This window comes from Panicum virgatum, chromosome 5N, assembly GCF_016808335.1.
Source record: "Panicum virgatum strain AP13 chromosome 5N, P.virgatum_v5, whole genome shotgun sequence".
In the NCBI taxonomy this organism is placed as follows: Eukaryota; Viridiplantae; Streptophyta; class Magnoliopsida; order Poales; family Poaceae; genus Panicum; species Panicum virgatum.
The window spans coordinates 71,621,413-71,635,260 of record NC_053149.1 but is presented as its reverse complement, the minus strand read 5'-3'; the positions used below and the strand labels follow the sequence as shown (position 1 = coordinate 71,635,260).

At 44.3% G+C, this 13,848-nt stretch overlaps 1 protein-coding gene and 1 long non-coding RNA gene across 6 annotated transcripts; one reads left to right on the top strand and one right to left on the bottom strand.

Annotated features, from left to right (window-relative positions):
- Nucleotides 1-4,277: 4,277 nt before the first annotated feature.
- Nucleotides 4,278-9,740, bottom strand: LOC120676935. Of its 4 annotated transcripts, none has more exons than XR_005676038.1 (10): nucleotides 8,849-9,740; nucleotides 8,609-8,772; nucleotides 8,423-8,519; nucleotides 8,208-8,335; nucleotides 7,723-8,115; nucleotides 7,374-7,537; nucleotides 6,865-6,940; nucleotides 6,464-6,547; nucleotides 6,183-6,362; nucleotides 4,278-6,104 (listed from the first exon to the last, which is right to left on the bottom strand). It is a non-coding gene; the product is annotated as an uncharacterized LOC120676935 (long non-coding RNA). The 4 variants fall into 4 exon arrangements; XR_005676040.1 differs by having other exon boundaries at nucleotides 6,894-6,940; XR_005676037.1 differs by having other exon boundaries at nucleotides 6,183-6,547.
- A 618-nt stretch (nucleotides 9,741-10,358) lies between these two features.
- Nucleotides 10,359-13,070, top strand: LOC120674048 (R3H and coiled-coil domain-containing protein 1-like). 2 transcript variants are annotated; one of them, XM_039955129.1, is made up of 6 exons: nucleotides 10,359-10,697; nucleotides 11,186-11,292; nucleotides 11,380-11,649; nucleotides 11,736-11,903; nucleotides 12,244-12,333; nucleotides 12,457-13,070. In XM_039955129.1, the coding sequence occupies exons 1-6, from the start codon at nucleotides 10,435-10,437 to the stop codon at nucleotides 12,642-12,644; spliced, it is 1,086 nt and encodes a 361-aa protein (XP_039811063.1). In that variant the 5' UTR covers nucleotides 10,359-10,434; the 3' UTR covers nucleotides 12,645-13,070. The 2 variants fall into 2 exon arrangements, with proteins under 2 accessions (XP_039811063.1, XP_039811064.1); XM_039955130.1 differs by having other exon boundaries at nucleotides 12,435-13,070.
- Nucleotides 13,071-13,848: the final 778 nt, after the last annotated feature.

The following is a 13,848-nucleotide window of genomic DNA, read 5'->3' as shown; positions in this document are numbered from 1 at the left end:
GTTGACTGAACCAAGGGTGGCAGTGTTGTATCCATAAAAAAGCTTGGAACAGCATTGGCATCAACTGCACTCATGCATATGTAATCTAACCGTACAAAAACAGAAGATATTGTGATACCCTTTTCAGCTTCCATGTCACATTGATCCGGTGGAAATGGAAAAAAAATCTGTAGTCCTAGAATGAGTAAGTGCTTGCACTTGCAGTTTCTGACATTTGGAAATATTGGAATTGGTGAAGTCAAGAACAACAGCATCTCCCCTTCTTTCTTGCTCTTGCACAACACAGGAAGCTCTACTAGCCATCTTTCCGGAACATCTCAAATATCAAAGCTTGCTACAGCCTTCAACAGTAACTAACTGAAGTTGGTACCAGGCAGGGCTGCATCCAGCGGTGGGTCTAGAGGGGCTCCAGCCCCTCCTACCGCCGTTGGATCCATGGAGCCCCTCCTAAGCCCCCTATAATTTTTTTGACATGAATACACCGCAAGAAGAGGATAAAATTGTTTAAAGGTAGAAGAAAATCCCTCCTAATAATTCTCCTGGATCCGCCAGCAAGATCCCAATGATGATTCAGTAAACTGACTTCCAGATCATTCGCATTCTTTTGGATTGGCAAGATGACTGAAGAATTATCCATCTTATCAAGGAAAATAGAAATCGGATGCTCCAATATAGCAATGCAGCACTCAAATCCCAGCAGTTGAAATTCATTGACCCTCCTGCTGATCACCTTGGCAATCAGAAATTTCAGCAAGCAAGTATTGCTCTTGACCACAAGCTTTGCATTGCTATGAGTCTGCAACTTCCAAACATTTCCTTTTAGTTGTACACACCAAAAAGCACCGGACAAGAATGTCCTCCCAGCAGCAACAATTGATCTCAAGGCCACACCACTCTTGGCAACCTCCAATAGCAGTGAACTAGGTCCAAAGCCAGTATCACCACAAACAGATTCATCACTGAATTCATTTGTTACAACAAACTTGCCTTTGCTGTCATTGAAGTGAGTATTTTGATCATTTTCTAACTCAATCATGTGTTGATTCCTTATGGGCTTGTCCTGAGATATGTATTGCTTGAACCCCACAGTAAAGGTACTAGTCAAAGGAATCGAGAAAAGTGACCCCATTTGAGGACTTTGTGACAACAACTCCTGTTGCGTGTCATCCTTTGGTACCTTGAATTTGTCATCACGCCTTTGAGCCTCCTGAGCAGCCTTTACAACCTCCCAGTCAGGCTCTAAGAACAACGAAACACCACCAACATGAGTGAGCACCTTGTTGGTCTTGATGTACAATGATTTGATCGGCCAACGCACACAGCGATGTCCAACATGCACCCCTGACTTCCACTTGATGGCGCGACAATAGTTTGTTTCACACCCCATCATCTTAGGCACTTTGTCGAACACCTCTGGTGCATTGTTTTCCACAATCCATGTATAACACATGTTGGACGTCCAATCGGCAACAACCATCCAAGATGCAATGGCCATGGAGTGCTTTGTAAGCTTGCACCGCATCATGGAAACACGTGACATGAAGAACGCTTGTTGCAGGCTGGCACATTCCATCGAACACCTTTTGCGAACCTCTCGAGGTGGATGTGTCACGGGCAGCAAAGGAGGCTGGGAAAGCGTCATTGGTGGACGGTGGACTTGAGGGTGCCGATATTGTCGGTGAGGATGGGGAAGGAGAAACTCCATTCATGTGGTTCCCCACGGCATGACCTACAGCTCCCGAGGTGGTGGATGTCGTGGGCGAAGGAGCCGCCGGTGAGCGCGCGTTGCTGCCGACAACGCTGGCCGTCGTGGCGCCCGCGGGTGTAGGTGAAGGAGCCGACGCAGGGCTGGCGGCGACCTGCGCCAAGGTTGGAGTGGAGGGCGCCGATGCCATGACCTTCTTCGAAGTTGGACTGGAGAACGCCGATGTCGCAACCTTCGCCGAGGTTGGAGTGGAGGGCGCCGATGGCCATGTCATAGATGTGATGGGCTTGGGGGGTGGTACCCATTCTTGCAAGCGACTCCTTCATCTTCCATAGCAACCCATCCATCATCTTCGAGAGGGCATCGATGGAGGTAGAATGTGGGTCGGTGGCGGCAGGAGCGGGTAGAGCCATGGCATGCTCAAATTCAGCAGCTTTTGGATATAGTTTGGGGAAAACAAATTGGTGGATTTCTAAGAACAAGATTATGATTACCAATTGTTATGGTTCTAGACCTCCAAATCACAACAACAAGAACAATTGAGTGTTATGGACAGGGGCGGATCCGGATCCAACGTGGGGATGGCCCCCACCCATGTAGTCAATTGGAGCCCCCCTCCCCTACAATTTCTAGCCATGAACGAAGAGGAAGAAGAATAAAAGGAGAAGAAGGAAAAGAGAGGAAGAAAGACGAAGATGGGAAACTCAGCCCCCCCTACTTGGGTTCTAGATCCGCCCCCTGGTTATGGATACAATTTCGGAGAAAAATTAGGCAGGGAATAGCAAGAACTAGGGTTAGGGTAGACAGCGAGAGGGAGAGTTCTCCACGGAAGAAGACGACGATAGGTTCAGTTCTCGTTCGATGATTTGCTCCCGCTTTCTTCCCTGCCTTAACCTTATGTATACTGACCTTAGCTTTCAGTAGTTGGGCCGAGGCCTGCTCCCAGACAAGGTTAACCTAACCGGTGGGAACCGGTCCGGTTTGACCGGTTACCGGTCAAACCGGTCCGGTCCGGTTCCGGTTCCGGCCGGTACCCAACCGGCCAAAATTCAAATTTTAAATTTAAATTCAAAAAATAAAAAATTCCCAAAAAATTCCTAAAAATACTTCAAGGTGTGATGAATCTAATGGTGTCAAATTTTCTCAAAAATTCATTCATTTAGTATAGTTTGTGGGAATTTAAAGTTAAATCAAAAAAGAAAAAGAAAAAAATGGGCCGGCCCATGAAGGCCCACCGATCAAACCGGTCAAACCGGCCGGTAAACCGGTTAAACCGGTCGGTAAACCGGTAAAACCGGCCGGTAAACCGGTTGCACGGGAGCGTTTGAATTTCAAACCAGTCAAACCGACCGGTAAACCGGTCAAACCGGCCGGTAAACCGGTCGGAACCGGTTGCACGGGAAAATTTGAATTTATTTGAATTTGGATTTGAATTCAACCGGTTTCCACCGGTTACCGGCCTAACCGGTCCGGTAAACCGGTACCGGAGGGCGGCGGTAACCGGTTTCCGGTTGGGAAATAAAACCCTGCTCGCAGACCCATTTCTATGCAGTATCACACCTGTCACCTAGTACATGACAGAGATCCTAGCTTGGACGCCGGTGGTGAGGATACGATGGGAACCTGCGAACTGAGCGAGCTTGGGGAGGGGTACGGCCCGTGGGGGGACGGGGGCGACGATGGCGAACCCTGGTGGCAGCGGCGGCACGGCACCGCAGTCGAGCAAGGGTTTCGTTGTGAGGGAGGGAGCACTCAGGGGATGCGCGTGGGGTGCGACCAGGACCAGCTGCAGCTGCCTGGGTAGGAGACAATGGCATGGAGTGGACCTGCCCTTACATCTATTGATCTATTCTATCAGCGGCACCTCCAAGCAGGCCGAGCCAGTCAACAAAATAATGGGGGGCCAGGACACGACGCAAACAGATTATATTATTTATTAAAGACAGAATGGAAATAGGATTGGTCTCGATTAGTATTAAAGAAAAAATATATTCTTGTCTCTTTGGAAATAAATATTGCTAGGCATTCTAGACGTACACACGCGTTTTTTTTATTAGATAGACATGATTGAAGGCCTGACATCAGATAGAACAGATCAGAAGCTGCACTACCCCAATCCAGGCTTGTGTAATGCAGCCTACTTGTGTTTGGAAGGCTGGATAGACGGGTGACTTAACCTCATCCGGTAACCATTGGGCACAAGCACAAACGCCCTTGATTTCATCCACCACAAGAACACTACTTGATCAAGCTCGAGTGGATTATTTCTGCCACAAGGAAACAAACCATATAAATAATGCATTATTGAGGCATTAGTAGTGCAACCAAAGAACAACCAAGTATAATTACACAACTAACACTTAAACATACTGACTGTTTACGAGTCAAGCACAGTAGGATTATATGACTACACAATGGATACACATGATAATTTAGAAACAGGTCTACATGCACAGTGGCGGATCTAGAATCATAGGGGGGTCAGGGGCTAATTTTCCCTTCTCCTTCCTCCCTCATCACTTCTTCCTCCTTTTCTTGTTCCTCTTCTTCATTCATGGTTAAAAATTCTTATAGCTGCCTACTGGTTTACCACCAGCCCGAGAATGTGATCACCGCATCCATCTTCTTCCAAACACTGCACCAGTGGCCGTCAGACCCTATCGCTACCCACATCTTCAAAAACATGAATTAGAGCAGCAGTGTAACACAATGCTTGAACAGGGGATCATTCGGCCCAGCAATTGTCCCTTCTCGGCTCCTGTACTATTGGTGAAGAAACAAGATGGCACATGGCGCTTTTGCGTGGATTATAGAGCTCTGAATGAAAAAACAGTCAAGGATAAGTTTCCCATACCCATTGTAGAAGATTTAATTGATGAATTACAAGGAGCCCGCTTCTTTACAAAGTTAGATCTTCGGGCAGGGTACCATCAAGTACGTGTACATCCTGATGATATTGCCAAGACTGCGTTTCGCACTCACCATGGCCATTTTGAATTCTTGGTAATGCCCTTTGGTCTAACAAATGCACCAGCCACCTTTCAAAGTCATATGAACTCAGTTTTGCACCAATTCCTCCGCAAGTGTGTGTTGGTTTTCTTCGATGACATATTAATCTACAGCAGTTCTTGGTCTGAACATTTGATGCACCTGCGGGCTGTGTTCTCTGTCTTACGTGAGCACAAATTACAAGTCAAAAGGTCCAAGTGTTCCTTTGCTACTTCATCTGTCCACTACCTGGGCCATGAAATTTCTGCATACGGTGTTGCAATGGATGTTGACAAGGTTAAAGCAGTTCAGTCCTGGCCCCAACCCACTTCTGCAAGAGCACTGAGAGGATTTCTAGGCCTTGCTGGCTACTATCGCCGCTTCATCAAAAATTATGGCATCATAGCTGCTCCTCTCACAAACCTGCTAAAAAAGAATGGATTTATATGGTCTGACACAGCAGCCAACTCATTTCAAAATCTCAAGAATGCATTGTCATCAGCACCTGTTCTCCACCTTCCCAATTTCTCCAAACCATTTGTGGTCGACTGTGATGCATCGGGGTCGGGCTTCGGTGCTGTCCTTCACCAAAATGAAGGGCCATTGGCATTTTATAGCAGACCATTTGCAGTTCGCCACCTCAAAATAGCAGCATATGAACGGGAACTAATAGGACTTGTTCAAGCAGTACGCCACTGGAGGCCATATTTGTGGGGACGCAAATTCATTATCAGGACAGATCATTATGCACTCAAATTTATGCTAGACCAATGTCTATCAACTGTCCCTCAACATCAGTGGATCAGCAAGCTATTTGGCTTCGATTTCTCTGTCGAATATAGACCGGGGCACCTCAACATAGTGGCTGATGCACTCTCCAGGCAACATGATCAGCAACTATGCGTGCTGTCCAGCCCTTCTTATCAGTTATTTGAGGAACTTCGCACTGAATTAAATGAGAGCCCACATCTCCAAACTCTCAGAGATAACATTACAGAACTTCGTGGTGATAGTTGGCACTCTGATCAGGGCCTAATTCTCAAAGGATCACGGGTATATGTTCACCCACAGTCAGCTTGCTTACCTACAGTACTAGAACTGGCGCACACAGCAGCTCAAGATCTCAGGCGCCCCCTGCATCTCCCTCTGTTTCCCCTGCATCTTCCCCACGCTCCTCTGCAGTTACGTCCGCACAGTCGCCGGCCGTCAGGACGGCGTCCGCTCCGCGCCGCCGCCGGGATCCTCGTCCCCAGCCTCCGGTGTCCCACTCCTACGCCTTGAGAGGACAACGCCCTGACATCTTGTCTTTAAGATTTAAAGAATCTCTAATCAAACTCGCTGCAGTCAGAATAGTGGTACACCCATTCCATTCAATTAAAAAACCTGTGCATGCAAAAAAACCTTTTTTCTCCTACATACAATTGATCATTAGTTAGCTGTGATCACATACAAATCTGAAGTAATAAAAAGCTCAGTAATGTAAAATCACCATGGAATGAAGCAAGTGCAACGATATTGTCATGTATGCTAAAGGCAACTGTTTCACTTAGTTCATTCCAGACACCTCTACCACATATGTCGCCAAAAGGTTCTTCAAAATTATTAGCCAAAATAATGGCATCTTCATTAGCCAAAATAGTGCCATCTTCATCAGCAAAAATAGTGCCATCTGGTTGAAGATGCAAGGTACATTACTAGTAAGTGGAAGACAGCAAAGCTGTAGAAAACAAAATGCATGAAAAGTCACAATATTTAAAGGCATTGACTCACCATTTAACATTGATTTCGGTGGTTCAGGATAGCCCAAGGATTCTAGATCCCTAAATCGATCCTCGTTAAGCACATCTTGATGACCTGGTGCAACAACATCAATTGATCAAGTAAATAGCACTAATATATCTAATATAAGTAACATTCACACAATTTTGTGCTTAAAATTAGCACACATGATGAAAAGATTGATTTGAAAAACATGATATAAGTGATTCTTCTTGAACATACCAATGAACAGAGAAAATATTTTAACTGATTAGAACTAAATCTATGAAGTGCTAAGCTCATAAAAAATTATCACGAGAATACAAATGTCAAAGATAAGTTTGCATCATTTAAGAAGATTTAACAAATAGATATCATAAAAAATGATGATAAATTGCATATAACAAAATTACCTAGATATTTAAAGCCTCTATACGCTCACCTTCTTGATGAGAGTTAGGCATCTCACCATTGGAACTTTCTTCAACCCTGTAGAAGAACATCAGCATTAATACCCAAACGTAAAATGGACCCAACGCATTAATATGCAAAACCTACATGTATATAATTGTAGGAAAAGCGCAATATCAAGGACCTGGAGTAAAATAGATAATAAATATTTCAAGAAGAGAACAAGAGAGAACTGGGCACTAAATGTTGGACAGAAACTCCTTTAATTAAATTAGATAAATATATTGTCTTAAACTTTGACGCAAGGAATATGACTAATCTAGTACATGGCAGCTATGGCATGTGCTAATAGGACAGAAAAAATCTCGGTAAAGGTGGAATGGTAGTTATTAAGGTGATTCAACAACAAGTCATGTAAGTTGTTTGGCAAAAAAACCTCATTAAATCACATAGAGAGAGGGAAACGGGATAGGAGGGAGTAGGTGCCTCATTGGAAATATACAAGACATACCTGACTTTCTTAGGAAATCTAATCTCTTCCACGGGTGTACAGAAATGAAACAACTTTTCATGAAGTCTGTACTCTGGCATGAACAAGGTTCCTTCGGTACTGAAAACAAGATTCATGCCAAGAAAGTTTCCATCATAATAAAAAACTGCCCCACCTTCACAAACCTAGCACCAAGCAAAGGAAAAGGATTACAAGCGATACATGTTACATAGGATGATTGGAATAACATAAAGTGAAAACCAAACAAGAATTACGTAGGAAAAACATCATTCTGTTGCCCCAAAGATATATTTTACCAAATATAATAATAGAAACAGATTAAAATACTTGTGTTGCAATGCAAATCTACCTTAGAGATTTTACAAGTTGTTCTCACAAGTGATGGGACAGATCTGCTTAAATCACACTTTAGTATCCCACTTGTGCTCGGGAGGCTAAGATAGCGATCTGCACATTTTAGGAGGTAGGATACGACCCCTGCTGGACTTCATTTTTTAGCTCTGGCTTCTAAAATGTGAATAGGGTCTCTGTTTGTTGGCCTTGCTGGAGATGCTCTTAAGTTGCCAGAGATTTCATGCCCTACAGATACCACATTACCATCAGGTGGAAATTCCAACAGATATCTGAAACCTACGGTTTCAAGATCCAGGAAGTTCTTGGCGTTGACAACAGCAAAATTGCAATCTAGATCATATTCTCCCAAGAACCCTATAACGACACTGTCTTTATGGCATACTTTGACCTATAATGGTAAAGCAAAAGAATGGTAAACAATGTTTACAGTTATCTTATGTAAAAGAAAAGAATTAGTAAAGGATGATTACCAGCACCAACCTTTAAGTTATCGTGGTATTTTTTTTCTTTAAATAAAGCTTTAACCAAGCTTGCTGAAGTCACAAACCTTGTAATATTCCTCTCGCGTTGTACAGCTATGCCCGAGCATGTAAATAACACCATGCGTCCTAAATCGTAATTTTCATCAATTTTATTCAGCGATGTTTAAAATATCTGATAAGAGTAAGAAAAGTAGAAACAGCACATATAATCACCATTGGATAGAGAAAGCGAGACAACACTTTTAGACAACTTTGATACAACTTGTTCACTGAGCTCGCTCCAGACGATTTGATTCCAGATGCAAGTCACCTAGTTAAAGAAACATGATACAACGCTGCAGTGAGTGTTCAGATAGTGCTGTAAGAAACATGAGCAGAAAAGAGGAAGGGACAGAAAACCTGAAATCAGTAACTCAGTTGTCTCTCCTTCATTGCGAATTATTTTGTTCTTTGTTGAGGTTCTTGTCAGATAAGTTCTTTTATTCTTCTTTGAACTTCTTGTGAGATCATCGACACTTTCATTCCTCTTCAAGCTTCTTCTACGTTTTAGCATCTTCATAGCACTGAGGAAGAAGCGTGTGTTTTAAAGAAAAGTACAAAATGTGGGCCACAGCAGTAAAATGATGTAATAAAACTAACACAGAACTACTCATCAGCAGATCACATATACAAGTTTTATGTCAAGGCTGGGCTCATGACCCTTTTTTCCCCTGTAAGTTCAAACATCAACTTCGATAAATGCTAACCAAGAACAAGTTTGTCGGACAGTACTCCAAACAGGTGTAATAAGCAACTGTTTCGATATCCTTTTTAGATCAGGCATACAGAAACATGATAATTTTGGCAGGAGACTCCAAATTATATGACCGCATAAGCTCATTTCTTAGTTCAATTATGTTATGCAGGACTTGACAATCTAGACAGCTTTACAGGAAACCACCATAGAAGCAGCCACATGGGCATCAGAATCAGTAGGAAAGTTTAATGGTTTTCCATATCCTATTGTCCATATACAAAACCCAAAGGCAATGCAAACTTGTATAAAAAGTTTTATAAGAAAAATGAATGGTGGGTTCAGCATAGTATATGAGCACTGAACTGCTTCTGATCCTAATCCAAATAAGGTGAGCGCCGTTAATTTAATGCGCTGAAACAAGGTTAATACAGACCTCTAAACGCAGTTGATTTAATGCACTGAATAATCTGCCAGTACTAGTACTTGTTTCAGATACTAACAATAGACATCATGCCAGATTCTTTATGGAGGTCTCTAAAGAAGAACTCAGTATACTTACACATTATAATACCTAGTGAAGCGTTCACGTTCAAAGAAGTCGAACAGCTCACCATAACTACCTAATTTGCAATCAACCAACACGAAAATCCTAAACGTCATTCAACCTTCATTAACCATAAAGTTTTTTTGAGGCGCAAGCTGGGTCTTCGTGTCTCGCTCCGCGGCGAAACTGAATCGTCAGACCTAGGGTTTCAGATGCCCGGCGCCGCACAAAAAGGGAAGGGAGGGGAGGGATGAGGATACGAAGCAGCGTGAGTGGCCCGCGGACCGCCGTGGCCCGACTCTGACGCCACCTTCGTAGGGGGGGGGACGGACCGGGCCACCGGTTCAAGAACCATATCATATCTAAGAGCTTCCACACAGTGTTGGGCTGTAATCGGCCCATTATTATAACACAGTTGGGTCCAAATGTTAAATATCTATGTTTAAAAACACTTTTTACCTAGATATATATCTCTCGTTCGAAAATGAAATTCCTAACTGCAACTCGAGTAATTTCTGTGTTCGGTTTTTTCAAGTGGATGCACTGTCCTCAGCGGAGCTTGCTGATGGAGCTGCACTGTGGTGCACCGGTGTCCGCAATGAAATCTGATTGTGCTGAGATGTGATTCAACCTTCTGATGCTGCTTTTATATGGTAATGCTTAGATCAGGAAACACTTACCGATCTGGCGGATCCATACGGAAATGAAGGTGGCGAAGACTGGCGGCAAGGTGTGGCGGCGGCGGTGCACGTGCTGATCAGGATGAAAATGATTCTGTTCGGCAACTTGCGTCCAAACAAAAAAAAAAGTTGGGCTTGGGGGCTTGGGGGGTTTTTTTTTTTTTTTTTGAGGTATTGGGGGCTTGGGGGTTGGGGCGACCAAGTAGCAGGCGGAGCGCCGCCGTGCTCGCGCTCACCCCTACTAGTCCAAGGAGAGCGGGCGCCCATGGACGGCCCCCGTTGGACGGAGGAGGTCGACGACCTGGTCGACGCCGGCAACGTCGATGGCGCCATCGCTCTCCTCGAGTCTGTCGTCTCCAACCTCTCCACCTCCGCCGCCGCTCCCTCGGCCGCCGGCCTCCGCCTCGCCACGGCGCTCGGGGACCTCGCGGGCCTGCACGCCTCCCGCGGCAACACTCTCCGCGTTGACGAGCTCCGCGCCCGCGCCATCGTCCTCCGATCCCGCGCCGCAGCCCCTGGGGCCCTAGGGTTTGTTCCCCTTCTCGTCCTCGTTGCCTTTAACACCACAAGAATCTACACGCTTGCTCTCGCAGTTCCTGGTCGGGCGTTTTGCTTCGGCCAATTTGTTCAATAACTTATTTCTCTGTTCGGTTACTATTAGAGTTAGGTTCATTGGGTTGGGGTTTATACACTGGATACTAATGCGAAACGTGATGATGTAGGATCAGGAGGGATTCATCACTTAATTCTTGATTACCCCTACTTTTAGCATCTCAACCTTTCTCTAGTCTATTAGTTGCTACTTGAATATTATATATTGCTACTCCATCCAACTGCGTGATTACATTGAGTTTTGGCTGCTAGTAGATTACCCAAGATTCAGTGGCAAAATACTATGTGTCTAAGTAGCAGCAGTTTGACTTCCGCGGTTTAATTGGCTTGATCTGTATCCTCCTATATGGACATCCCTTTCCTTCTTACTTCCGTTTGTTTTGTGTCAAACAATGTTTCTGAAGGGACCAGGAGTTGCCACAGAAATGTATATCACAAGAGGGCGCGGTGGGTTCTAAGGACTCTGAAGTCTCAGCTAATACTGAACAAAACAATGACGATGAAGAAGATGGTATTGTTTTTGTAGTGTGCCCAACCTATTTGTCTTGTGTACATATCTCATAGAAAACTGAGATCTTTCCTTCTTTGGTGCTTGCAGATTGGGAGGCTATTGCAGATAGCGGCGCACTTGATGACACACTAGTGAGCTCCCTGGATCAAGAAGCTAGGGTGCCTTCTTGTAGCTCTTCAGAGAAAAGTAGCACCCCATCAGGACCCAAAAGGAGGGGGAGGGGTTCATTTCTCTATGATAAGAGTGTTCTGTACAGTGACCAGTGTGGTTCAGAAAGGGACTTGGATGACAAAGAGTCTAGTCCTCATAGTGGATCAAAAGGCCATGTAGATGAGCAGGAGAACAATGCTGTTGCAGGTATTAAGGGTATTCATTTCTTTCTGTACAGTTAGCTTGTTTATGCTGAGAGATGAAGGACTAATTGTTTGGCTTATTTTTTGTAGCTGCTAGACAGTTTGGGACAAGGCATGTTCTTGTCCTATATGACTTTTTACCAAGCACGCGCACAACAGATCTGGAAAGGATTTTTGAGAAGTTTGGGGATCATGGAGTTGCCATTCGCTGGGTTAATGATACTTCCGCACTTGCTGTTTTTCGGACTCCATCAGCTGGTACTTTCATTCTTGCAGCTTTTTCTAACGCTATTTCTACATGGTTGTTCTTTTGGCACAACCTGAAAAGAGATACAATACAATTCCCTCTCCCTCCAGTGTGTGGCATGCCGGGAATAAATGTTATATTTTGGTCAATTCCAAACTAGGCTACAGAATGCACAGTTTGCCTATGTTACTTGGGTTAATTGTTCAAATTTTATGCTGACTCACTGTGATTCTATTCTGTTAACCTAGAACTTCATGCAGATGCTATGAACTGTCCATCCATCCACTCTTGTTGTTCTTGTCTTTGCTTGCATGCATTCTGATCCCTTGATTCTTTCCAATTAACTTGTAGCTAGTGAGGCTCAGTCTTGCATACCTCCAAGATACAAGGTGCGGTCATTGAAGGAGAATGATGATTTATTGACAAAAATAGACGGTAGAGGTAATATCTTGTATTTTATGATATTTCCTTTCTACTTGCTCACCTCTCTTGGTAGTACGATATTTTTTTTAAAAAAAAAAAACCTCACACTCTGTTTAAAGTTGCTCTTGTGTCTTGGTGCAGACCTAGAACCACCCAAGCCGAGACCAAAGACATCTGCAAGAACAGCTCAAAGGCTAATTGCTCATGGTATGGGATTGAAGCAATTTACAAACTTTGGGTCGGATGAACTGAAGAAACAGGAGGAAGAGAGAAAGAACAGGATTGCTGCTCGACAAGCCATGCGTGATGAGGCTTGGGGTTCAGATTGATAAGAGGATGTCGAATTGCTGGTCATGTTCACCACACCTGCCAGATTGTTGCATGGGTGTTTTTGATGCTTGTACTCATTACCACGCTTGGTTTCATGTTTGATTGATCAAGATCTGAGATCTGATGCTAGCGAAGAGTGGGATGAAGCCACGAACATGTAACACAATGGTGTATTAGATGGTGATGGGGGTACGCCAGTCTCGAGTACTGGTGGACCGGGATGGGATTTTCCTGAATTGAAATGTAAACCACGGTATTTCAAGCAATAGGTTTGCTTCATTGCTTGCCCTGGTAAAACTGACCCTTGGGCCCCTAGGATTGAACTGTATCATGCCCTAGTAGACCTGAGTGCTGTTGGGTACACATGTCAGTGAGCAAAGCAAAGACCCCATTTTGTGGTCCCGTAAGTCATGGCCACCGATGTCCATTCTGCGTCAGAGAATTTACTTCCTACTTCCCTTGTGTTCTTCCCTTGTGGCAGTGTCCATTTTACGTCGATAATTTGCTCCCCACTTCCCTTGTGACTGTGACCCTTCTAGTTCTAGCACATTTGTCAGCCTAATCGGCGATCAAATCAGGAAAAGGAGCGCGTGGGGAAATTGCATTCTAAAAAACTGTGGAAGTTGGGCAGACCGCATGCCTAACAAAACGAAGCATTTCATGTCATGTGGTGGTAGCGCTTTGCTCATGATAGCCTAACGGTGTCTTCAACGGAAAAGTTTTCTTCTTCTAGTAACAGATGTAATCTCCGGCACCAACAAGGGATGCAGATGGTTATTCCGTCCTCTCTCTTCTTAAATGTGTTCAGCACGATTTGATCGTGTGTGTTGCATATAGTGATATACTAAGTGTTTTCTTGAATTGCTAGAAGCCTTATACTGAAATAAGTGTGTGTTGCATATGCATTTTATTAGTGCTTGTGTTTAGTAGAATTCTCCAAAATATAACAGGGTAGCGCATGCTTTAGTGCCAATTGGTAGCTTGTGTTGTGAAAGAATTCACTTCTGGTTGGTAGGAATTTAGCAGCACATTCTCTTTGATTAACAAGGCAAACAGTTAGTACCTGCTTGTGTTTACAACAGCTGGAGTCGTCAGGTCAGTGACTCTCCAGTCCAGGTGAGGTGACCAACTGCTGCCTGCTGCTCACCACCCATTTCTCGTGTTTCTTTCCTGGCGTCTTGTTTTCCATCCTCTCGACAACTT

Bases quoted from the DNA above. Each gene is read 5' to 3' on its own strand.
- LOC120674048 (XM_039955129.1), top strand. From the start codon at position 10,435: ATGGACGGCCCCCGTTGGACGGAGGAGGTCGACGACCTGGTCGACGCC. The intron at 11,293-11,379 runs GTATTGTTTTTG...TGGTGCTTGCAG, and splicing joins CAATGACGATGAAGAAGATG to ATTGGGAGGCTATTGCAGAT. The intron at 11,904-12,243 runs GTACTTTCATTC...ATTAACTTGTAG, and splicing joins TTTTCGGACTCCATCAGCTG to CTAGTGAGGCTCAGTCTTGC.